This window comes from Quercus suber, unplaced genomic scaffold, assembly GCF_002906115.3.
Source record: "Quercus suber isolate HL8 unplaced genomic scaffold, Cork oak 2.0 scaffold_33, whole genome shotgun sequence".
In the NCBI taxonomy this organism is placed as follows: domain Eukaryota; kingdom Viridiplantae; phylum Streptophyta; class Magnoliopsida; order Fagales; family Fagaceae; genus Quercus; species Quercus suber.
Genome location: NW_027069498.1, coordinates 64,032 through 89,327, shown reverse-complemented (window position 1 = coordinate 89,327; position 25,296 = coordinate 64,032). Strand labels below are relative to the sequence as shown.

At 35.9% G+C, this 25,296-nt stretch overlaps 4 protein-coding genes across 5 annotated transcripts; 2 read left to right on the top strand and 2 right to left on the bottom strand.

Annotated features, from left to right (window-relative positions):
* Positions 1 to 2,528: 2,528 nt before the first annotated feature.
* On the bottom strand, positions 2,529 to 4,146 carry LOC112030638 (F-box protein At1g30200). The gene has a single exon (XM_024063306.2). The coding sequence runs from the start codon at positions 3,822 to 3,824 to the stop codon at positions 2,832 to 2,834; it is 993 nt and encodes a 330-aa protein (XP_023919074.1). The 5' UTR covers positions 3,825 to 4,146; the 3' UTR covers positions 2,529 to 2,831.
* Positions 4,147 to 6,240: 2,094 nt separating this feature from the next.
* LOC112030624 (uncharacterized) lies at positions 6,241 to 17,148 on the top strand. The gene is made up of 20 exons (XM_024063296.2): positions 6,241 to 6,839; positions 6,949 to 7,037; positions 7,410 to 7,522; positions 7,779 to 7,833; positions 8,413 to 8,501; positions 9,401 to 9,467; positions 9,546 to 9,608; positions 9,853 to 10,017; positions 10,138 to 10,231; positions 10,304 to 10,383; positions 10,474 to 10,549; positions 10,731 to 10,774; positions 11,451 to 11,518; positions 12,286 to 12,371; positions 12,493 to 12,650; positions 12,735 to 14,067; positions 14,203 to 14,489; positions 15,372 to 15,578; positions 15,661 to 15,817; positions 16,661 to 17,148. The coding sequence occupies exons 1-20, from the start codon at positions 6,728 to 6,730 to the stop codon at positions 16,936 to 16,938; spliced, it is 3,621 nt and encodes a 1,206-aa protein (XP_023919064.1). The 5' UTR covers positions 6,241 to 6,727; the 3' UTR covers positions 16,939 to 17,148.
* A 992-nt stretch (positions 17,149 to 18,140) lies between these two features.
* On the bottom strand, positions 18,141 to 22,411 carry LOC112030618 (polycomb group protein FIE1). 2 transcript variants are annotated; one of them, XM_024063289.2, is made up of 13 exons: positions 22,109 to 22,409; positions 21,775 to 21,840; positions 21,514 to 21,636; positions 21,095 to 21,175; positions 20,930 to 21,022; positions 20,701 to 20,776; positions 19,924 to 20,003; positions 19,777 to 19,848; positions 19,334 to 19,393; positions 19,073 to 19,169; positions 18,766 to 18,829; positions 18,602 to 18,661; positions 18,141 to 18,491 (listed from the first exon to the last, which is right to left on the bottom strand). In XM_024063289.2, exons 1-13 carry the CDS (start codon positions 22,286 to 22,288, stop codon positions 18,428 to 18,430), a joined length of 1,116 nt encoding a protein of 371 aa, XP_023919057.2. In that variant the 5' UTR covers positions 22,289 to 22,409; the 3' UTR covers positions 18,141 to 18,427. The 2 variants fall into 2 exon arrangements, 1 of the variants encoding a protein (XP_023919057.2); XR_002884892.2 differs by lacking the exon at positions 18,141 to 18,491 and having other exon boundaries at positions 18,612 to 18,661; positions 19,073 to 19,162; positions 22,109 to 22,411.
* A 241-nt stretch (positions 22,412 to 22,652) lies between these two features.
* On the top strand, positions 22,653 to 23,568 carry LOC112030630 (protein CHLORORESPIRATORY REDUCTION 41, chloroplastic). Its single transcript, XM_024063300.2, has one exon. It carries the CDS (start codon positions 22,737 to 22,739, stop codon positions 23,421 to 23,423), a length of 687 nt encoding a protein of 228 aa, XP_023919068.1. The 5' UTR covers positions 22,653 to 22,736; the 3' UTR covers positions 23,424 to 23,568.
* Positions 23,569 to 25,296: the final 1,728 nt, after the last annotated feature.

Sequence of the window (25,296 nt, the reverse complement as noted above, 5' to 3'; positions counted from 1 at the left end):
CAACTAATATACTTCATTATACTTTGCGAAAATTTTGCGCTATCACTATGCCTACCTCGGTACCTCCTTGCTATATTTTATAGAATAGTTACACGTCGAAAGAGAATTTGATCCCAAATTGACTTCTTCCTATTAGGAAAATTTAAATTTAAAGTAAAATTTTACCCAAAAGTGATAACATTTGGCAAGTTAAATCTGTCTAGTGTGTCAACGAAAGTAAAAGGTTTAATTTAGCCTACAAGCTAAAATAGTAAAAGGAAAATGAGATTTTGATGATGAAAAACATATTTGTCACGATGGTGAGGACCAAGAGTATAGAATTAGCCAAAGCAGAAAAAAAATAAAATAAAATTTAAGCACTCAAAAAATATTAGGAACAGATCCAGATCAGAATTAAACAACTCCTAAATCCCACAAAGCTGAAAGACCTTACTAGCTGATTTCAATCCCTAAGATAAAAAAACAACCAAAAGAAACCAAATTAAAGCTCAAGACTATGGTGGAAGATTATGGTGGCCGATGATCCAATTTGGGTCGGCAATGGCCGTTCTTTGGGTTGGATCACACAGGCCGGCAAGGACAATGCGTCCAGTGGTGCAAGGATATGGCATGGCCATGATTTGACATTTTTTTAAACAACTTATTTGGTGGGACTTGGATGAGTTTGATAAGAATAAAGATTTTACTAGAGGCAAATAATGTTGATTTTGATATTATGANGCTTATCAAATTTTGTTTAAATTGAATGTTATTTACTATTTGATCAATTAACTTTTTTTTATATACAACTTTATATCAAAAAAACTTGAAATTATAACATTTATTTGATGGCACAGCAATTAATCTTTGATCTTCTTAAAATTTTATAAGCATTAAGGATGTAATAAGAATATGCAATCTAATCGTTAGATTTTCAAAATTCACACTCAATATAAAAATATATGATAAATCTATAGGGTTTTTCTCCAAACTAGTTTGGAGAGAAACTTTGTTCCTAGTTCAACCAATATCCAGCAACCTAGCTCTTAGACTAAGTTAGCGTCTAGTCTGAGTTTAATAAATACAAAATAAACTATTTGTATACTATTCCCACTAAATAAAACACATTATTATATTTGAGCTTAAACTTGACTAATTTTCTAAATAAAACATAAACAAACCTTTTCCGCCTTTATGCATAATCAATTTCGTTCACTTTACAGTCCAATTATATGCATAAAGCTTGTCACATGTGAGTATGTGATGAGAGACTCAAATATATGAAGGAATGTAGAAACTAGAATCCACCTACTGTAGCGGCGTGAGAGGCCGGAGAATCTTATATGAGAATGTGAATGAGGTAATTTTCCATCCCCTATTTGCTGCTACACGTTTTTGACCATTTACACAAAACAACTAATATACTTCATTATACTTTGCGAAAATTTTGCGCTATCACTATGCCTACCTCGGTACCTCCTTGCTATATTTTATAGAATAGTTACACGTCGAAAGAGAATTTGATCCCAAATTGACTTCTTCCTATTAGGAAAATTTAAATTTAAAGTAAAATTTTACCCAAAAGTGATAACATTTGGCAAGTTAAATCTGTCTAGTGTGTCAACGAAAGTAAAAGGTTTAATTTAGCCTACAAGCTAAAATAGTAAAAGGAAAATGAGATTTTGATGATGAAAAACCATATTTGTCACGATGGTGAGGACCAAGAGTATAGAATTAGCCAAAGCAGAAAAAAATAAAATAAAATTTAAGCACTCAAAAAATATTAGGAACAGATCCAGATCAGAATTAAACAACTCCTAAATCCCACAAAGCTGAAAGACCTTACTAGCTGATTTCAATCCCTAAGATAAAAAAACAACCAAAAGAAACCAAATTAAAGCTCAAGACTATGGTGGAAGATTATGGTGGCCGATGATCCAATTTGGGTCGGCAATGGCCGTTCTTTGGGTTGGATCACACAGGCCGGCAAGGACAATGCGTCCAGTGGTGCAAGGATATGGCATGGCCATGATTTGACATTTTTTTAAACAACTTATTTGGTGGGACTTGGATGAGTTTGATAAGAATAAAGATTTTACTAGAGGCCAATAATGTTGATTTTGATATTATGATAAATTAACGGTTGTTCTAAAAACTTAAACAGCAAATTGAACTAAGAATTTATTAACTATGAATCCATGATTCATGTGTTGTCGGTGTTCACTATCCACTTTCACTCCTCTTCCATGCAGCCTTTTTTTTTTTTTTTTTTTTTAATGAGATTCCATTCAGCCTTTTGTTCCCTCACATGTGACAAATTCAAAACTAGAATATAAAACCAAAAAATCAAAATCAAAACTAACTTCACATAATCTATCAATAAAACTAATCAGGATTCATCAAATTCTAAATGAATTTATTTGGATCTATCATAACAAATCTATTAAAAGTAATAAAAGTAAGACACGTTTCAGTACACTTCAAAATTTTAGATGCTTGTATCTGTAGCTCAAATCACTATAGCATTTTTGGTGACACAAGTTGGCACCATTTCGTTCTGCGCAGCTCTAGAGCTAGCTTCTCAGTCTTTTTATCCTACGTATGCAGATTGCAAAGTTGATAAAGCAGGGTAAATATTAGTGCATACTGTTTATTGCACACAATTGTACCCCTATTGCGTTGAAATCGTGATGATTGTGTGTGTACGGTTGTATGCAAATATCAACGTGAAATAAACATTGCCAAGAAATTAAAGAAACAAATTGAGCATCAAGAAAAGCATCTCCAATAACTGTCCTATGTACGGAATGAAAATGATCATTAATAGTAGTCCTACAAACCAAAAGATCTTATCATGAAAACGAAGTTGTATGAAACATTCTCTTATCGATGTTGTTGTTGAGCACAATCTCCCTTACAGCTTCATTGAAAATCCCCCACTGCTCCTCTTCATCATCTTCGAATTCTTTTAAGACATCCTTCTCTTTGCTCATTGGCACACTAGCAGGGTAGACCCAAAGAAGTGTGGCCCCTTTCATTGTGCATCCGTGCATTGGCAAATCCAAAACAGGCACATACCACATCTTGCAATTATAGTACAATGTTGTTGTTGTATCCAAAACATGCCAACTCCTCCTACACTCCGCAATATCTTCTTCTCCCATACACACCTTTCCTCGATTCTCCGAGTCACAAACCACGACTTTTTTAAGAATGCAGTGATTATCAGAAATTGTCTCTTTAACATAGCGATGCCTTTGTAATGCTTCTTGCAAATGAAATCCGCCAAAAGTCCAAAGAAATTGAAAAACTTCTTCACCCTCTTTGTCATTGCTATGCATTATTGTATTCTTTATAGGGTCATCATCGTTTTCTTTGTGGACCAATGGTGCAAAAAGAAAGAGGCAATAACGAAATTTAGCCCCAAAGAATGCCTTCCACATGAGGAAGCCTGCAACAAAGGGGTTTTTCACTCCAGCGGAGTGACTTTGGATTTTCAGACATTTGATCTCTCGAAAGATCTTTAACACGTCAGAACTTCTTATCTCCCGCTGCACTAGGTACCTCGGCTTGGACTTGCTGCTGAGTTTGCTTAAGATGTTCTTGAATAAACTTCGTGAGGTACCGCGGCTTTTTTTGGATTGAGGAATATTGGCAGGGGCTTCCATTTCGATCAAAACAGTGTTGGTGTTGGTTTGAGGGATGAGGGAAGCAAAGCGCTTGGAAACTAGAAAGCAACTCACTAAGGCTTTGGCCTCTAGGTCTAAGATTTTGTCGAAGATTAAGAGCAGGAGATTGTCTGGTAAATGATCAAAGGAATTAACCTCTTCATGGTTAGAATCCATTCCTTTGATAATGGTGATCAATGAGACCTAACATAGCAGACTGATAATGATATTAGATCTAGGATCTATGGAGTGGAGAGAAGACTTTTTTTGTTTAAAATTTTTTAGAAAGAGATTGGAAAGAAGACTTGGTATTAACTATTAATATGTTCTACCTCAAACTCACGTTGAGTGTAGAATATAAGGTTAAGGAGATTACTATAATGAGCCTATGAGCATGCTAGGAGTGTGTTATAGTACTTAATAAATTATTCAGTGCCCCAACAGGATTCCTCGTGAGATTGTCTAAAATGGTGCATAGCTTCTCTTCTCTTCCCTGCAGGTGTTTGAGAGAAATTAATTTTCTGCTGTTCCAAATATACATAGTCCCATGTCTCACTGGATAGTTTCATGACTAAACTCATTGGATATTTCATTATTTATATCTCTCACAACACCTTATGATGTAAACCTTAAACCTATATTAATTATGTTATAATAAATGTATAGATGCAGTTGTTTTTATGGATGAAAAAGGTAGTTCAAACTTGGGCACAGCTTATACCTTGCTTTTGAGATCTCCTCTCTAGATGGGATTTTTATTTTCATCCACTTTTCAGGAGTGGCTGGAAATTCTTTTTACCATTTTCAATAACACCAATTTTCATAATCTATCTTTAGTGCCATGTGACTATGAGAATGAGATAATTATCCCTGAAGCCTACGAAGACCCAGCTATTTCTTTTTGGGCTCCAGTCTGAAACCCATCTACAATTCATTTGGGTTGGTCATCTCGAATTAATGCAGCAAAGACTGGCCCATTAAGCTATTAAAAGTTGAATAACGTGAACTCCTTTGTAAAGCAACGTATAAGAGTTAAGACAACCCAACTTGCACCTTTAAAAAGCAGAGAGAGAATTTAGGCTCCGTGAGTAAGCATGTTACCCCAAAAAAAAAAAAAAAAACTCATTGAGTAAGCATGCTGATTCCACTATTCTACTCCATTTAAACAAATCTTCTATCTTTGGACACAAATCCCAAAGCTATCACTTTCTTCCCTCCCTTCTTTTTGCTGATACACGTTTTTGACCATTTGCACAAAACAACTCATACACACCATTATACTTGGCTAAAATTGTGGGCTTCACTGTGCCTAACTCGGTACCTCCTCGATTGCTACTCCCAAAGTGATTTTGATGAAATTGCCACCTTTTTTGGTTGAAGCCTTTGAAGGGATGTTACTTTTAATGAGAGATTGGGGCTGAAATTGGTATACTAGCACTGTCATGTGTTGTAATAAGCCTAATGATAGGTACACATTTTCTACACCTAACGCGTGGAGTGCGTTCTGGACCAACTCCTTTATTACAAAATTGTGGATTGCAAGAATAAGTTGCGAAATTTTTTAGCTCACATTGTTGTCTGATTTAATCCAAAACTGGATAAGTGTGTCCAGTGAAATTAATCCATTTAAATTGAGGGAAAGCAAAGTAAAGTTGGTTAAAAATAAATAAATAAGTTAGATCTATTTTAGCCAACTCTACACTCTCCTTCTCTTCACCCTTAATCCAAACAAGCCCTAAAGTCAATAGTTACACCCCTCGAAAATTCTTGAACAAATTTTCCTAATTGTTTGATGGGTTTAGATCATTTAGGAATGCATAAAACAAATTGGGTTTTTTTTTTACACTATTGGCTAGTAGTGTACAAATTTAACTCCAACATATTCCACTATTCCATTTTATTTTCCCATCTAATAAAATTATTTTTTTTTATACAAAAAATTTAATATAACATCCTTAAAAAAATATATAGTTTTTAATATTATCATTCGTAATTTAACTTCTTACAATTAATGTATAACATAAAGAGCGCAAATTAATACACATTGAAAATACAACTTCAGTTAAATTATGAAAACATGATTTTCAATATGCAATATACAGATATGTGTGCTTTAATTTGTTGTGTGCAAAAGAACATTATCGTAACATAAAATATATTACTTTTGTGTCAACATACATATAAAAAGAATTATTAAAATTATCATTATTGAAGTTTTCAAAATGAATAAGTATTGACACATCCTGAAACAAAAAGAACAATGAATTGGAGTTGAAGGAGATGGGTGAACTTTACTCCCCTTCCCCTCCTCCAAATATAAAATAAAGCTGATCGGATATGCAAGTTTTGAAAAAGAAAACAAAGAAGGGAAAGGAAAATGTGACACTTATCTCTGCATGTTGCATGTGCTACCCAAATCAGAATCATTTGGCACTTATATTGTGGACACTACTCCCCATGCCCATTCCATGTTTTCTTTTTCTTTTTCTTTTCTTTTTTTAATTAAAAAAAGTGGCAATTCCATGTTCTCCCACTATAATAAATGAACTTTTATTTTTTTCCTAAATTATAAGAAATGAAAAAAATTTGCCATGATTCATACGCAACCAAGAGAGAGAGAGAGAAGAATCATAGCATTAGGAATAAAGAGAAAAAAGAAAAAGGAAGGTGTATCAATTCGTACCTCCAAATTCCAATTCCAATTCCAAAGTGACAATAACCTTAAAAATCCCAACTTTTCCCAAACACGAAGCTACACCACCACCGACAAATCCACCCTCTGCACTCTGACACTGCCGCCCGCGAGAGATCCAACGCGCTTCAGTCTTCACAAACATTCGCACGTGCCACACCTCTGCACGTGCCAACTCACCCCCTCCGCACCACTGTTCTCAGATTCCCACACCTGATAATTTTCCACTCAATACAAAAAAAAAACACTTCTCTCATTTCTCAATGCTCTCTCGGACCCGAACCCGAACCCGACCATCGCCTCCGCCGACCCGCATTTCTCCGATCGGATCCACCACCACCACAACTCTCTCTATTTCTCGAAGCTTCGAGAAATAAAATAAAATAAAATGGAGTCGATACTGGCGCGAGCGTTGGAGTACACGCTCAAGTACTGGCTAAAATCCTTCTCTAGAGATCAGTTCAAGTTGCAGGGTCGGACCGCACAGCTTTCCAATTTAGGTAATTTTCACTGTGATTGATTTAATGCTCAAATTTTGGGATCATTATCTATTTGATTTTCATTAGGGTTAATTGCCGGAGCTTTTTTGTGTTTGAATTTTGGCGGCAGATATTAACGGCGACGCTTTGCATTCCAGCGTCGGATTTCCGCCGGCGCTCAATGTCACCACTGCCAAAGTCGGAAAATTGGAGATTATAGTTCGTCACTCATCCATGCCTCTCATTTTATTTTATTTTATTTTTTTAATTATAAATTTATTTACTCTAATTCTCTGTTTGGTTGCTAAGAATCACTAAGAAAATGGTTGGAAAAATGAGTTTCTTCAGTTACTAATTTATTATTGTTAACTGTTTATTAGCATGAAGATTGCAAGCATTTGAATTTCAATATCAACTCGGCTAACTTAGTGTGTAACGTTTGATTCAGTTGAATTTCCAATCATCAATAGAAAAAATTGAACTAAATGTCAGTAATTGAACCGGATTTGTTACTGTTTATTTGTTTTAATGTCTTTAGATATTTCAAGTTTATGTTGTTTCTGATTGGACTTGATTTATGTTCTTTTGTAGTTGCCATCATCGCTTGGTAATGTACAAGTGGAGCCAATTGTGGTGCAAATCGATAAACTTGATTTGGTTCTAGAGGAGAACTCTAACTTGGATGAATCTACAAGTCAGGCCAGGTATTGTATGTTATCTGCATTTTTTTTTTTTTTTATTACAATAGGTGGGAGAGGGAGAGGGGGGGTGTTTGAATCCCCATAAGGGAGACCAGCCAATGCCATTGAGCTACGAGGCACTTGGAAAGTATGGTGTTGTTAATTACGTGCTATCTTGCTTAGCCTTAGTGTTATGGTGTGAGTGAGATTTGTTAGTTTTTAGTAGAGTGATGTTTGTGTTGTAGTTAATAGTGTTTGGTTTTGCTTTCATGGCTTGCAGTACCCCAACATCTGCTGGGCTCGCAAAGGGAAGCGGTTATGGATTCGCTGATAAGGTGTGTCTCTACCTTGGCTAAATTTAAATTTATTTATTTGCTACTTAGGGTTTAGTGATTTCAGTCTGTGTAATGGAACCCGGTTATAAATTAACAAAATTAAGAGTCTAAGACCTATGCTCAGCCCGTCCTAGAGCTTTATCATTTGTGGCAAGTTAGGAGGGAAATTTAATTTGTTATGTTCATTATCTTTCATTGCCCTGGATGACTTATCCTACTTCAAATTTTCAGCTCGCATATATTCATTTTCCACTTTAAACCTGAGAGATCTTAGATCTTCCTTTACTTCTTCTATCCATGTTCCTTTTGTGTAGCTTTCCTTGTACTTTCGACTTTTTTTTTTTTTTTTTGGCTTACTGTGCTTCAGCCATAAGGTAATTAGCACACAGAACTTGATTGAGGAATTCATGTCCTTTAGGATGCTGGTAAAGGTTTTATGCCAGTTGCCAGCTTGATACAACTCTCCCTTTTGTGGTTTTGTAACTGCTCACATGCACACAAATGCAGGCATTGAATTTGAAAGAAACTTCCTATTTAAAAAGAAAATATGAAAGAAAATTCACCTTATATGATTATCAGATTGCAGATGGAATGACTGTAGAGATTCACACTGTCAATCTTCTACTTGAAACTCGTGGAGGTGCCCAAGGTCAAGGAGGAGCAACTTGGTAGGATCTTGTTGCCTTCATCTATTTTTGTGTTTAATATCTGTACTTGTAAATTAGGCATGCAACCTTGGCACGTGGTCCACGAATTGGCTGTAACTTCATTTTTAAAGTATGATTTACTTGCTTAATGTCATAAATCATATCACCTTGCCTCAATGGTAAATGTATGTCAAATTTAATAGGAATAGCTTGACTTCTGAATTATGACCTCACTTCATGCTGATGATGCTTATATGTATGCTTTGACACGTGAAAAAAGATTGGCAATAGCTGTAATTTATCTAACAATTTCAGCTCTAATGTATACTAGTGGAGGATCCACTCTGTTGCTTTGCTCTTTATTTAATTTTTAACTATGCTTCAAAGTTTGTGATATCTGTGACTACTTTTTTGTGATGATACTAGAAATTTACAGAGGTATAATTTTTCAATGGTTTTTGGCAATAAAAGAGAGTGGGTTTTTCATTGTTTCTGCACATGCTCATTATAGCTACAAGGATAATTTGGTCACATTCAAATAGTACCATCTGTCTGTACACTTAATGTGTCATGATGCTATTTGCAATTCAAATTATGTGTCAAATTGTCAATGTTTAGACCCAAATATAGGTTTGGTTTTCTTTTCTCCCACCGGATTCATCTTCCAATCTTGATTTGTGTGGAATGTTTAATGCATATGGTAGATATTGCTATTAGTGACATAACTTATAATGAATTCATATACCCTTAATGTGTTATAATATGTTAATTCTGATCAATAACTTAATTGATTTCTCTAGCAATGACCCCTATAAATTTGTGTTGAGGCTTAGGTTGGGTTATGCTATGAAGCTGTATTGCTCAATGCCTATATACACACATTTTTTCTCATATATGTATATATGTTAAACCATCCCCAGGGCATCACCTTTGGCATCTATCACTATACGCAACCTTTTGCTGTATACTACAAATGAAAATTGGCAGGTAATTTACTGATTAAGCTTATGCGATGGTTTATTGACTACTTTCTTTTGTGCAACTACTAACAACCTTTCCTAACAGGTTGTAAATCTTAAAGAGGCGCGGGACTTCTCCAATAATGAAAAGTACATCTATGTGTTCAAAGTAATATAATGATTTTCTATAATATCTATATTGATGTATCTGTCACTTTGTGTCACTTTGTGTGTTGGGCATTTTTATTTGTGGGGTGGGGGAGTTGGAGTTGGTGAGGGCTCCCACTGCCTTTGTTTGAATTGCTCTTCTGTGTTGTAAACTTATTTTTCTATGATAAGGTTGTTCTGTCCTGATCTTGCATGTTGCTCATGTTTACATGAGTATCTAACAATACTAAATTCTTTCTTCACAGAAACTTGAATGGGAATCTTTGTCTATTGATCTCCTGCCTCATCCTGATATGTTCATGGATGCTAATTTTTCTCAAGAGAGAGGAAGCCAGAGAGATGATGATGGTGCAAAGCGAGTTTTTTTTGGCGGAGAGCGCTTTCTTGAAGGAATATCGGGACAAGCTTATGTAATGTGAATCTGATATTTCAAGTTGATTTTTATATTGAACTCAGCCATGTAATACTAGAACATCTAGATTCTTGTGGGGTCCACATTACTTATCGTATCCTGACTTTGTGATGATCAGATCACAGTGCAAAGGACTGAACTAAACTGTCCACTTGGGCTTGAGGTCCAGTTACATATTACAGAAGCTGTTTGTCCTGCATTAAGTGAGCCAGGTAAGTTGTTTAGGCTTTCTTGTTCACTATTGTAATATATAACAGTGGGCTAATGTAGCATCATGCGAGCAGGACTACGTGCTCTTCTACGATTCTTGACTGGATTATATGTCTGTTTAAATAGAGGAGATGTTGATTCAAAGGCCCAGCAGGTTTTATCTTGACTTCGTTACTATTCTTCCAATAAGTCTTATCTTGCTAACCTGTTTTATAACAATCTCTCTCTCATGGAATCCTGGCAGCGATCTACTGAAGCAGCAGGACGTTCTCTAGTCTCTATTGTTGTGGACCACATATTTCTCTGCATTAAAGATGCTGGTTTGTCCCTCCCACCCCTCCTCCCTTTCCAAAAAAGGGTTGTAGCTTTTAATTTTTTATTCTATGCATTTCAATAACCCAAATATTTGAACTATTAGTTTGATCTCTCTCTCTCTCTCTCTCTCTCTCAATACCTTCTATTTTTACTGAAAAAAAATTCTTCTTCTGTTTCAACTTGCAGAGTTCCAGCTTGAACTTTTGATGCAGTCACTCTTATTTTCACGGGTATTTTTTAATGACTTACTCTTCAACTTCTTGGTGACATCATCTTACTGTTTTATCCAAGTTTTTTTTGGCTAAAAATCAATCCCATCTTACCCAAAACAAAACAGATATTGTGAGCAATGCTGAATTTGTTTTCTGTGTTATGTGTTTCACATACTCTGTCCTATATAATGTTATAACTAAGATAATCAGTGCTTGAAAAACATAGAAAAAGAGCCAATGAGCTCTAGCTCAAATGGCACCTCCTTTCCTTGTAAGAGCAAGGTGGAGGGAGAGGTCATGGGTTCAAGGTACATTGGCTGCATGTATAATTACCAATGAAAAAATAGGGAAAAGAAAAAGTGACATCAGTTTCAGATTGTGCACCATGTCCTTAGAAAGTTCTTTCATAAGATTTTATAGTTTCATTGTTTCTTTGAGATAATTTTGTTCAAAGATGATTTTCATGTTAGGACTTAGATGCTTCTTGACTAGTTTGATAATTTTCTTATGAGGAGTTCTGCTGTTGCCTTCTTTAAGTTGTTTGGACTATTGGATAACCCATCCTATAGTTTTGATCCTTCCACACGGAAGCTTTGAGATCCCTTGAATTATTCCACACGTATGCAGTAGTTTTTTGTGCAGTTCCATGCTTTTAGTGTTTTAAGACCTTATTGGAGATGTACTTTTCTCACAGGCCAGTGTCTCTGATGGAGAAAATGACAATAACTTATCTAGGGTCATGGTTGGTGGACTATTCTTAAGGTGAGCTTCATTTTATTTCTGCTTTTCCACATTTATTTTTCTCAGTAAGTACCAGTGAATATTCTTTCTCGTCAATATTCCTTGAGCTTCTTTTTTGTTTGTTGCTGTTTGAAGATTTTAGCATTTTTGCATGTAGTTTTATTTCACCCCCTTTTCCTCAGATACAAATTCCACTCAACTTTATCAAATTTGATTTTGTCATTGATATAAAGAGAAGAAATCCACGGCTCAAGAAGTATACAATGGGTGACACTGACTGACACGTGTTCTGTTGTAGAGTTTATAGATTCCCTTTCTTTTGAATGCAATTGTTGAATATTGTATGGTTTTAGGAGAGCTTTGTTTACACATCCTGCGTACATGAGAGTTGACTGTTTTCTAAAAAAATTAATTTTTACTTATGAAAAAAATAATTTTTTTTGATAAATACTTATGAAAAAAAAATTACAATATAGCATTCAAGAAACCTATAAAATCTACAAAAGGATTAGAAGTACAGTCAAAGGCTCTATATTTAGAACTTGAATGTTTGTTGATCACCTTGAGGAGTGTTTTTTATTTACTAGATGTGGATATGATCTACTCCTACTGAATTTCTTCAGCATCTTTAATCGATTAATTTGAATATGATTTTTTTTTTTGCTGGAGCAGAAACATGTCTTATTGGATATCTTTGCTGGTCCTCATTTGTGATGAGGATTATTTTTTATTTATTTGTCATTTTTATCTTGTAACTGAGATATATGTTACCTCGCTGGTGAATGCAGGGATACTTTTTCACGCCCTCCATGCACCTTAGTGCAACCATCAATGCAAAGTGTGACAAAAGATCTTCTACATATTCCTGAATTTGGTATCAGTTAAATTTATTTTATAATTTTAAGAACGTAATTTTCAGCTCAATTTATGTATATTTGGTTAGGATTTGAGTATATGAGTGATATAGTTGACATTGTTCCTGTCTGTTTGGCCAGCAAAGAACTTTTGCCCTCCAATATATCCTCTGGGAGAACAGCAGTGGCAATTGATTGATGGTGTTCCTCTAGTATGTCTCCATTCTCTTCAGATCAAACCCTGTCCAGTTCCACCATCTTTTGCTTCACAAACAGTTGTAGACTGTCAACCTCTTATGGTATTGCATCATTTTATTTTTAATGAACGATCCTAATATAATTTTTTTTAACTTCTAAGGAATACCTTCTCATTCTTTGCACAGATTTATCTGCAGGAAGAATCCTGTTTGAGGATATTTTCCTTCCTAACTGATGGAGTCGTCGTCAATCGTGGTGCTGTTTTACCAGATTTTTCAGTAAATTCCTTGGTTTTCACTCTCAAGGAATTAGTTTTTACTATTCCTTTTGACATGGGAAAATTGAATAATGGTGCTAGTAACAAGGACAGTAATATCCAGAGTTCATTTTCCGGAGCAAGGCTCCATATTAAGAACTTGTTATTTTCAGAATCCCCTTCACTAAAACTAACGATGCTGAACCTGGAGAAGGATCCTGCTTGCTTTTGTCTCTGGGAAGGTCAAACAATTGATGCTAGCCAGAAGAAATGGACCGCTAAAGCATCACAACTTAGTTTGTCTTTAGAAACGTGTAGTGACTTAAGTAGACTTCAGAATTCTCTTGACTGGAGTTCAGGCTTGTGGAGAAGTGTTGAGCTGGAAGATGTTTGCATTGAAGTAGCCATGGCAACTGCTGATGGAAGCCCATTAACAGATGTTCCTCCTCCAGGTGGTATTGTCAGGGTAGGGGTTGCTTGTCAACAATATTTGTCCAATGCTTCAGTTGAACAGCTATTTTTTATCCTTGATCTCTATGCATACTTTGGCAGAGTGAGTGAGAAGATAGCCATTGTCGGAAAAAATAATAAACTGAAGAGAAGTAATAATAATTCTTTTGGTGGAAGGCTGATTGATAAGGTCCCTGGTGATACTGCAGTAAGTTTAGCAGTGAAGGATCTTCAGCTTAAATTTCTGGAGTCTTCTGAAATGAATGTTCACGAAATGCCTCTTGTCCAGTTTCTTGGGGATAATCTGTTTGTCAGAGTTACTCACAGAACGCTTGGTGGTGCAGTCGCTGTTTCATCCACTTTACGTTGGGAGAGTGTTCAGGTGGACTGTGTAGACACTGAGGGAAAATTGGCACATCATAATGGCACAATGTCAAGTAATATTGAAGATGGTCCTCTGATTTGTGGGAATGGATACCCTCAACTAAGAGCTGTTTTTTGGGTACAGAATAAAAACTGTTCAAGTGGCAATGCTTTTGCAGTGCCGTTTCTGGACATTAGCATCGTGCATGTGATTCCATTAGACGAACAAGATATTGAGTGCCATAGTTTGAATGCTTCAGCATGTATTTCTGGTGTTCGCCTTGGTGGAGGAATGAATTATACTGAAGCCTTACTGCATCGGTTTGGAATACTTGGGCCTGATGGTGGTCCTGGGAAGGAGCTTTCTAAAGGGTTAGACAACTTACGAGCAGGGCCACTTTCAAAACTATTTAAAACAACACCTCTCATTGCTGACAATCTGGAAGAGGGTATGAACCATAATATATTGCGCAATATTGCATAGCTGGTTGCATCTGCACACCCACTGATGCACACTATTTTTCTCATCTCTGTCCGTTTTCTTCTATTTAGCTGAATTTCTTTTAACTTTCCTTTTTAATCAGATGGAAATTCAGAGGATGGAAAAGAAAGCAGCTTTTTGCAGCTTGGAAAGTCAGATGACATTGATGTTAGTATTGAATTGAAGGACTGGTTGTTTGCTCTTGAAGGAGAACAAGAGATGGCAGAAAGGTGGTGGTTTCATAATCATGAAGATGTGGGTAGAGAAGAGAGGTGTTGGCATACAACTTTCCAGAGTCTGCGGGTGAAAGCAAAAAGTACTCCAAAGCATGAACTGAATGGCAAAGGAAAGTCACAAGAAATGCAGAAATATCCTGTGGAATTGGTCACGGTAAGAATTTGATTCTTATTTATTTTCTTCTTTAATTTAACTTCTAAAATCAGGTTAAAATTTTTTTTTTTGATTAGTTAAGCACCCAGTTGGTTTAGAACCCACAACCTCATGCTCCTATTCTTATGGGAGAAGGAAGTGCCATTTCAATTAGAGTTCATTGGTGTTTTATTAGTTTTAGAATATGGTAATAGAACTTTTAATGGAACATGAATAAATGTTGCTTGTTTTTCTGAGGGTAAATTTAGCCTTAAGATGAATGCATTAGCATCATTTGTGCAGTTTTGTTTGAATTTTTGAGGAGGATGAAAAATGATTGTGTTGATATTTTGGATTATTCTTAGATGCATTGCTCAGATGATATGCCTGTTTTGAAGTTGGGTTATTGTATGTGTGTGGTTATAGGAGCATCAGGAGAGCTTTCTTAGTTGTCCCAACCATGTCTTCAATTCGGAGTGCTTTGTAGATGAGACACGACGTCATTGATATAAATTGAGGCACTTCAATTTAACGAACCCTTTTAACTATAAGTCAGTTTTAACCAACCCTTAACCATAAGTTGGTTTTTCGCTGCACCACCGTTGTGGGAATGGTTGGGATGGGGATGTCTAGAATTAAATGCGCAAAAAACTACACTGGATTTGTAAACCTTGTTTGTACAGTTAGATGAGCATATTCAGCATGCCTATGGTACACCTGGCCATGTTAGTTCCTGTGCTGATGCTGTAGACACTAGATATGTTATAACTTTTTTCTGATTATAACACAAACATATTCAACTGTTCCTGTAATTGATTTTGATTTTGTGAACCATCTAATTTCTCCCTCTCTTTAGTTTTAGAAATATTCTACTCATGATCTCACATATTGAGATGCTTGCAGGTTGGTGTGGACGGCTTGCAGACTTTAAAGCCTCAGGCCCACAGAAGCATCCATGCATCTATCTTACCTGCAAATGGTATTAAAGAAAATGCGGAGACATCTGGAGGGATAAATCTTGAACTTCGCATGGTGATAGCTGAGGACCCCATCTATGATGAACCAGCCAAGTGGGTGGTGGAAAACTTGAAATTCTCTGTTGAGCAGCCGGTATTAAAATTTTCTACTCTAGAAGTGTATCCATGCTGCCTCTAATTTTAGGAAGGTCCTTACAATGTTTTTTATTTTGCAGATTGAGGCAATTGTTACAAAGGATGAGTTGCAACACCTTGCTTTTTTGTGCAAGTCTGAAGTTGACTCAATGGGTCGAATAACTGCTGGAATTTTGCGGGTACTTAAGCTAGAAGGTTCTATTGGCCAGGCAGCAATCGATCAACTAAGCAACCTTGGTATGTTAAAGACTATTGTTAGTATTTAACAAATATCTAGTTTTGCTATTATAATTTAATCTTATGTTCTTACAAGTCTTAGACTGAAGCACTAGACGAAGCCATGAGGGCTTATGGTTTTGTTGTAAGAAAACAGTGAATGGGTACAAGATAGAGGTCATCAGAATAAGGATTCTAGATTTTGATTAGCAAGGGCTGTAAAAATTGAGTGGAAAATTATTCAAATTGAACATTTGGTATGCCAAGAGAATGCATATCGACTTGAAGCAAAAGGCATCCGGAAGCAAAATGAGTGTTTAGAAATAAATCAAGCACAACAATGAGTTACCCATTTGATCATACAATAGTTATTATAGTTTGATAAATGTCAAAAAGAGAAGAATATAGAAAGAATTAATTAAAATTAATTAAAGAACATAATTTCTGCACACTTAAAATAAATTCATGTGAATCATTTTAGAGCTATATTATTTCAAGGTATCCGTGAGTAGTAGAAGCAACTAAAAATAAACTGGGCACTGAGATAACCCAAGACATTCTTAAATGCTATCTCTGTTCTGCTGATTTTTCCAAAATGCTTTAGCCAATGAGCTCTACTCAAACTGCACCTCCTCTCCCATAATAAGGGTGGAGGATAAGGTCATGGGTTCAAACCCATTGGCGTGTTTGGAATTATTTCACTTTTTGTTGAATGTAATGATATTATTTCACTTTTAAATGTTAGTGGCCAAGCTTTGCTACTTGTATGCATATTCTTTGTTGGGCTTGTGAATTATCCTAATAGTATCTGCATGTTCCATCTTTCTTGATTAATGGTCAATTTGATAAAATGAGGAATTGCAGGAAGTGATGGCATTGACAAGATTTTCTCCCCAAAGCTCAGCAGGGGTAGTAGTGCTGGCAGTATTGGGCTCTCTCCACTGTCCCTTCCATCATCCTTGGAAGGGACAGTGGCCTCACTGGAGGATGCAGTTACAGATTCACGGGCCAAGTGCGCTGCTCTTATTACTGATGCAGGTAGTTCAGAATCTTCCATACAGCATCTTGAAACTATTAAACAACTCGGTCAGAAACTTGAAAGTCTGCAAAGTTTGATGTCGCGATTACGGAGTCAAATTTAATGAGGGTTATTTTGGGCTGTTAAGTTCTGGGATAAAAAGGGATCCCAATCATATAGTTCCCCCATTCTTTTTTGTATATAGATTATAAAATACAAATGCATGTTGAGTATATGTGCCAGTCAGGCTGAATAGAAAGCTGTTCATATGTGTAATGAGAAATTTTGTATCCAAGGATGACTTTCATTTATATCAATTTAAGATTTTGACTAATATGATGAGATTCACAAAGGCACAACAATAATAATCAATAAAAAAAACAAAAACAAAAACAAAACGAAAAAACAAAATTGCAATTAGCGTCGTAAATATATAACAAATTTGATAGCAATGGAATCGCCTAAAATGCTTGTGTTTTAATTTCCTTGTTAAGAATGACAAAACTTTTTATGATTGTCCCTTTAAATTCATGATGTCATGCCAGAAAACCCAGTCTAGAACTAGAAGCAGTATTTCAGGCAATATTGTGTTTGCGAAATAAGATTTTAGCTCTAGTGGACAAGGCTCTCTAGCAATATTGTGGAAAAGGCTAGGAATCTCCTCCAACAATTATGTGGCTATTTATTAGAACATATAGATATTATTTAAGTAAGTCCACGTGACTATTAAATTTCATGCAATTGAAAATACAAGTGGATGTCTTTTCAATTGCCTCGAGTTAGAGGAATTTGGAGGTAAACTTTAATGCTAGTCATCTACATTGATGCAAAAATGTTCTAACTTGTCATTATCATTTTAACAGTACAAAACATTTAATTTGTTGCCCTTTTTTTAGAAACAATTTAAAACAAGGTTAATTTCCTAGTCTGAACTAATTGAACTTAAAAACTGGAAAAAGTATTGCCATTAATGATTTAATCACCTGACTATGAACAGCCAGCATGAACCTTGTCCTAGGAAATTAGAATGGTGCATGCACAAAAAGACGATCGCTGTTAGGTTTTTTCGTTTTAAGAAAAAAACAAAACAAAACAAACAAACAGTACTCCTAGTGAGGGTTTCAATGGGTTGGAGAAAAAACCAAATGTGGAGCTTATTTTTGGGGTTAGATTTATCATTCCAATTGGATGTGCATAATTCAGTATCTAATGAGCCAGCCAATATTTTCACTTACGACCACCAGAAATATGGCAATTCTTTTTTATTTTTTATTTTTTTGGCTCCGAGTATCCAATAATCAAAACAAGGTATTACACATGAACAACAGCACTAAATGAGCAACCTTTTCTTTTTACAACTCCCAAGTATATACATTGCCCCTTCCATTACTGATGGCAGTGACTGTGTTACATACCCCCGGGGGGGTGGGGGGGTTTGACAACTCGGCTGAAATAAAGGTTACTAGTTTCTAGTCTGAGTTACTCTATTCAAGTTAATTTTGGTTCCTCTGAACCCCCATAAAATATGCTACAATAGTAAACCATCCCCAACCCAAACTGGGCAGCCAAAAGATGCATCTTGTAACCGAGCCAATAAACCCACCTAGAAAGGCTCAAGACATTGCCACAGCATCCCAGCGCCAAATAGTCCCGTCCTCACAGCAGCTGAGAATGGTGCTGCAACATCAAGAAAGGGAGATCGCATGTTTTGAAAGTCAATATAGTTGTCAAGATCATAAATAATAGTGAGATAATTAAAGGCTATAACTAATATATGTGGGCTTCACCTTCCATCGAATGACATGGCAGTTTGTCTAATTGGAGATTTTGATTGAGCATGTGTCAGCCTGGAAGAGGGTAAAGAGTAAGAAAACCTCATTCATATGGTACAGAAGTTGCAACTTTCTTTAACACAAACTTCAACCAAGACAAGCAAAACCAACCAACCAACCTTGCAATAAGAACAGGGGGGCTGGACTGCAATTCCCAAACAAAAATCTTTCCTTCTCTATTCCCTGGTAGATAAGACCATATTGGATAAGAACTCCACATATTGTAATGTAAAAGCTTGAAGACAATGCTTGAAATGGATGCAATTACAAGGAATTGTATCAGCAATATCTTGGCCAATAAATCTCATTTGTCTATATGTGTTTATATAGATATACTTAAATAATAAGGATCCACTTAGCATTGTGTCTATATAGATATACTTAAAAATAATAATAACAATAACGATCCACTTAGCATTGCATTACCTATTGCAGCTGCATTATAATGAAAATCACAGGAAAACTTGATGAACCAAATATCGCAGTCCGGAACAGGGTATTTCTGAAGGATGTCAACTGAACCCTAAACAGAAAACAGCTATCAACTTCTTATTGCAGCAAAAAGCTGAACTGGGATTTCACATATTCAAGTAACGTCAACAAAAAAATGCATGAAATAAACCAATGTAGACTATAGATATTCAGGAAAGACAATTCATAAGTGCAGGAATGATAAGGAATTCTAACCTCCCCAGGAGACTGGTCCTTCACTTTAGGTTCCCATAAAACAATTTCATTGTCAACGCTCTGGAAATGGCAGAACAAGAACATTAGTATGAGCACAGGTGACATCTGCAAGAAGGCATATAGAAGCAACTCCAATTTATTATGATTTCCAGTACTTTCTACTGGTACGTTTGCTGGACAATTTCCAGTTAAGCTAACTGACAGCAGATTAAGAATTTGACATGTTAATTTTTCTAGACTTATCTTTTCATAATACATGTATTGTTAAGTCATTCCACCAGCCATCAAAACTTAATATTTCTTGAAGTTGTTCCAAGCGCAACTTCAGATACTAGAGGTCAATATAACACAACAAAAATGAAACAAAGTTTGAAACCTTGAGCAAATGGTGTCTCAAGAAGCAAATAGCAAACACAAAATCAGTGGATCAAGCAATAATTTACCTTCGAAAGAATAAAATCACCAAGCCACCTATTACAGTCCACGTAGTTTGAATGAATTGAAGCTATGAACACCTGAAAAGAGTAAGGTGGACTGATATAAAATGCGCACAAATACTATCTGTAACACAAAAGATGGCTGCTACTCACAGGAAACTGAACATATTTTGTGGGGAACTTAGAAGGGATATCTGTCCATGTGAATGATTTCTCTACATACGTCCAGAATTCTGAAACAGGGTTATAAAAAGACAAAAAATTTTAGAAGTTATAATGATGTTAACTTGCCAAGATTAATTATAACTAGCTGACCTGCCTGCGCATTCAATCAAGCAGGCCAACTCACAAATGAGAACCTAACAACACACCATTTAAAAAATTCCAACCATTTGACTTGGAACATTTGAACAGATTGAATAATAAGAAGAAAGGAAAATGTTCCAATAAACTCTTCAGGCATAAAATCCATAGACAACCAACAGAGAAATTTTAGCATTCTATACTGATTGTCTTCTTAACAAGTTTTGTCCAAAAATTTGTATTCATTTTCCTAGAATCCAACATTTTTGGAACAACCCATAAATTTTAACACTTTCAAACAACGTACAGGATACTTAACACATTTCATTAAGGGTATAATTATTGCCCCCATTACATCCCAGAGCAGCACTAATGGCTCACCGAAAGATATGATGTCTTACATAGATTGTTAACTCAATATGATTACTGTTAAGATAATTAGTGATCATTGTTTATAATTTTTGACATCCTTTATCTGTGATACATATATTATTTTTTGTTTCAACCCATCCATTGTAGTGTCAAACTGTGCCCAAAACAATCATCTAAGCAGTCCAATTTTCCAATTTTGTTCAATAAATATTTCTTTTAATATAAATTACAAGAAAAACAACAGTAATGCCCTACCTTTCATTGACCAGATCTTTACTGTATTGTCCATGCCACAACTTGCAATGCGATATATGTCCGAAGGATGGAAGTCCTGCATAGCCAAAAATAGTGTTGGAATAATCCTTTTAAGTCCTTATCTTGCAACATGAGCTATAAATTGAATAGTGAATAAATAACTCAAGGGTTTTTCCCCTATAACAACTTCATAGGGAGAAGGCTGTCACTATTTCTACTCTTCACTCACCACACTCAAGACTTCATTACGATGACCCCCAGCTCCAGAAAATATCAAAATGCATATTCCAGTATGGACATTCCATAGACGAACTGATTCATCCTGGTCACTCTTGAATATTAGTGATATTTATAAAACATAAGGAAAGAAAAAAGAGAATTTTATGGTGCATACTTTGCTTGCGGATACCACCAGTGATGGTTTCAGTGGCTGAGTCCTGATTTCATTTATAGAATCCCCATGGCCAACAAAACTCTGTGGAACACAAGCTTGTCACAGGGAAAAACAAGAAATATTTATAAATAGTATATATCAGCATTACACATTTATACCATCTATAAGGTATAATAAAATAGTATTTAATGAGTTTCCACCAAATTTAAAACTAGGTATATATTTTAATTGTATATGAAAAATGGTAAATGTGAGAGGCAGAAGTGTGCACCCTAGATGGGGTGTGACAATAAAAAAGCGAACTTGAGTCATCTCTTGGCAACAGACTGTAACAGTGACAACTATTTCTAACACTGCTTTTGTTCTACAACTACTACCCAAAACAAAACAAAAAATATCAAACTGGGTAAACAAGAAACCTTGTGTATTTTCTCGCCCCCAGCATCAATGACACGGAGTATGCCATTGAGTCCTCCTGCCACTACAAAAGGCGTTCCATCAACATGGCATGCCCAGGTCACAGTGTAGAAAGACTCATCCTTCTGATCTACAAAACACATTGAATTCATATTGGTTTTTTTACATATGAACAATCATTCATTATAAAAGAGGAATCAAACACAGCTATCAAAAAAAAAAAAAAACTATGTCTTCATCAATGGGCAAATGTCTTCACATACATCTTCATCAACATAAGACTGCAAGACAGCAATGACTCCCCCTTCAAGGCATTGGTATACAGTCACCTGTGGAGAAACATCAGCAATTACAACTACAATTACACCAAAATAAATAAACTTCGTGACTTTTATAGATTCCACCAAAAATTAAGTCCTTAATAACAAATGGGTCTCTACCATTTTGGTCAAAATTGTAACTTTACCAAAGCTCTGACATTTTAAAGAGCACATAAACTGTGCACACTAATACAAAGAACAAAAAGAAACTACAATTACATGTTACACAAAAAGTCAATATAACAAAAACCCAGAAGTGAAAAAGGGAAAGACGGACCCGATTGCCTCCAACAGTGGCGAAGACGTTGAAGTAGCGAGAGTCGATGAAGTTGAAAACGACAGCGTATAGGGGGCGCTTGCCTTCTTGGAGTCTGTTGGTGACTCTGTAGTCTCGTTTCTTTGATGGGGTCAGCAATCCAATCACTGGCTCGCTCCCAATAGTGAACTTTCCTGACATAACTCGCTCACCTCTCCTAATTAACCAAATTTCTTCAACAAATTATCACACTCAGTGTTAGTCAGTGCAGTGAGAATTTAAGGAATGTATAGAATAATAAATGTCAAAACCCCAAAATTACTTTTTCTTTTCTAAAGCCATATATTTAAATATTACTTTGGGCTATGGGCCGGGCTGTGTTAGATTTGGGTATTTTTCAACTTAACCCAACACAATCTATAATAGTTCTGAAAACCAACCCACCAAATTTTGTCTCATCATTCCAATTTACAATTGACCTTTGTCCTCAACACTGAATTACTGATAAGATATTTGTTTACTCTTGTTGAGTTTAATGTTTAAAACCTTTTTTTTTTTTTTATTTATTTATATGTGAAGCCAAATTGCCTTATCTGGTTTCTTAACTTTGGTTCCATTTGCTTCCACACTGGCCTCAGTGGCATGAAGCATGGCTTCCACAGTCCTACACTTCCTATCTCGTCCAATTCCAAACCCTTTTCATTCAAGCCACCCTGTCCCAAGCTTAAACCCCCAAGCCTCCACAAACTCATCACAGTCAGTACTCATCTATAATATCCCACACAGAAAGCACTTCTTCATCAAATGCACTTCTGAGTCTAACTCTACCCCTCTGCCTGAGCCTGACTTCCCATTCCCAACTCCAACTTCTGATACCAGCAACAAAGCAGAGACTTTCCCTATTGAAAGGCGAAGAAAGTCTGAGATAATCCATGACAGGGAGTCCAGAACTGGGCTAGTACAACCTGAGCCACCAAACTTTGAGATTGGTTGGAAGAGAAGCAAAGAGATCAAATTGGATAAGCCAAAAGGCTATGTCATAGCTGACTTTCTAGAGAAGTTGGGGGATCTAATGGGGAAAGAATTTGGCTCCACGGAGCTGCTAGCAAAAGCTGGAGAAATTGTGGCTGAAAGAGCTAGAGAGGAAGCACAAGTGTTGAGCGATAAAGGAGAAGTGGAGGAGAGGATGATGACTGAGTTGTTTAGAGTGTTGAGACTAATGGAGATGGATTTGGCTATGGTAAAGGCTGCAGTGAAGGAAGAGACATTGGGTGAAAGGCTAGAGCAGGCCAAGGCACGCTGCAGACAAGCTATACTTGTAGCTCTCTCCTTTTGAAAAGGTCATATGTAGAAGATTTGAATAATTGATTTATTTCTTTTTTTACCATATATATAGATTATCTGTTCACTCTAGAGTATCATATAAAGGACCACAAGCCACATTCATATGGACTTCTTCATTGGGAGATATAGATTTAAATAAGAACTGAGTTCTGGTGAATTCTAAATTAGACTCAATTGATTTGCTTTAAGCCAAAAACTCAAAAATCATGCTTAGCATACAAGCTGCATTAGCAACATCAATCCCCTTACGCTTATGATATACTTAAATTATTCATAAAGGAAAGTTATCAAATTGTTTTGAAGTTTATATTTTCAATTTTGTTCTGCCTGCTGAGAATGAAGTAGCATTGGTTATACAAAAAGTTGAAAATCAACACCACATAGAGAAATTTATCCTAGCAGAAAATATTTGAAAGTAAAAGCAGCACTTCTATATATACTTCCAGCTTTTTAAGTGATATCTTTCTCAAAAAAAAAAAAAAAAAAAAAGAAGCTTTTTGAGTGATATAATGACAAATTGACAATGTACTACCACCATAAGCCTTCGTATGGGAGTTTATAAGACATGGAAAAGGTGATGATCACTAAAATAGTAAATTGATTTTCAACTTATTTCTGTATATTCAAGCAAACATTATGTCACGAGGAACTTATTTCTGTTGGTAATTGGTAAACCTGGTAGTCCATGTAAGAGACACTTTTCTTGACAAATCTCATGAAACCACCAAAACATATCTTAATTAGTAACAAATATCTAGGAAGTCCATCAACTATATTGGTTCCTCTCATGTTACTGTTCACATAGGGATAGAAATTAATGAATGTAGCAATTTTGGTTTCCATCACGGAGAAGGTACGATTATGAAATTAAAAGATGACAATTGCAATTTAGTAACAGATTAATTTAACGGTAATTTATTATTTAACAGCTGAATGGCACAATTCCTTTTATGGCCATATCTCAAATACTGATAAACCTCAAGTGTTCCCGTCTGTATAGCGCTAACGATGAAAGTTAGATCTAAAAATTCTTAATTTCAAACCCTCCTTTGGAAAAAAAAAAAAAAAAGACCCAAACAAAGAACTTTACATTAATTCCAAAGAATCCAAATACAACTAAAAGCAATTTCTAACACTAAAAAGGAAAAAAAAATTGCAAGATGATCATTGTTCATCGAGTTTACAACGGCAATTAGGACAGGTGTTACGCTTCTGGAGCCATGGAAGTAGACAAGATTGGTGATATACATGAGAGCAGTTCGTGCGTATGAGCTTATCCCCAGCTTGTGGTTCCTCCAAACAGACACTGCAAGTAAAACCCTCATCAAATCCTTGCCCTTCTTGACTGCTGCTCGCAACAAAGCTACCCTTTTTGACAAGCTTGTCAATTGCGCTTGTTGATGCACCCTCCTCAGTTGATGGTGCTGACTCCAAACCGAAACCATCCAACAAGTTCATAAAATTCGTAACTAAATAATCAACATCGTCAGTCGGTGTCATCCCAGCATCCACCATGTCCCTGAATTGGGCACGAAGAAACTCATCATAGTCGTTTGTTTGATCAATCTGTTCAATGCGAAGATACTCTAATCCAGCAACAATTGAATAACACTCTAAAGGGTTAGCATTGGTAGCCAAGTTGAGTGCCAAGGATATGATTTTTGGGACAAACTGAGGAGGCAGGTTGAGGGATGAGAGTGCAGCAGCAAGGTAAGCATGGTGAGAAGGTGGGTGTAAGAGGAATTGGTGTGGAATCTGCAACAGTAAGACGGGAGTGGGAAAAGTAGTCACATGATCTTCAAGTGGAACTAAGGAGTCAGAACGTAATTTCTGGTATCGCTCGGAATAAACAACTTGGAGAGTGG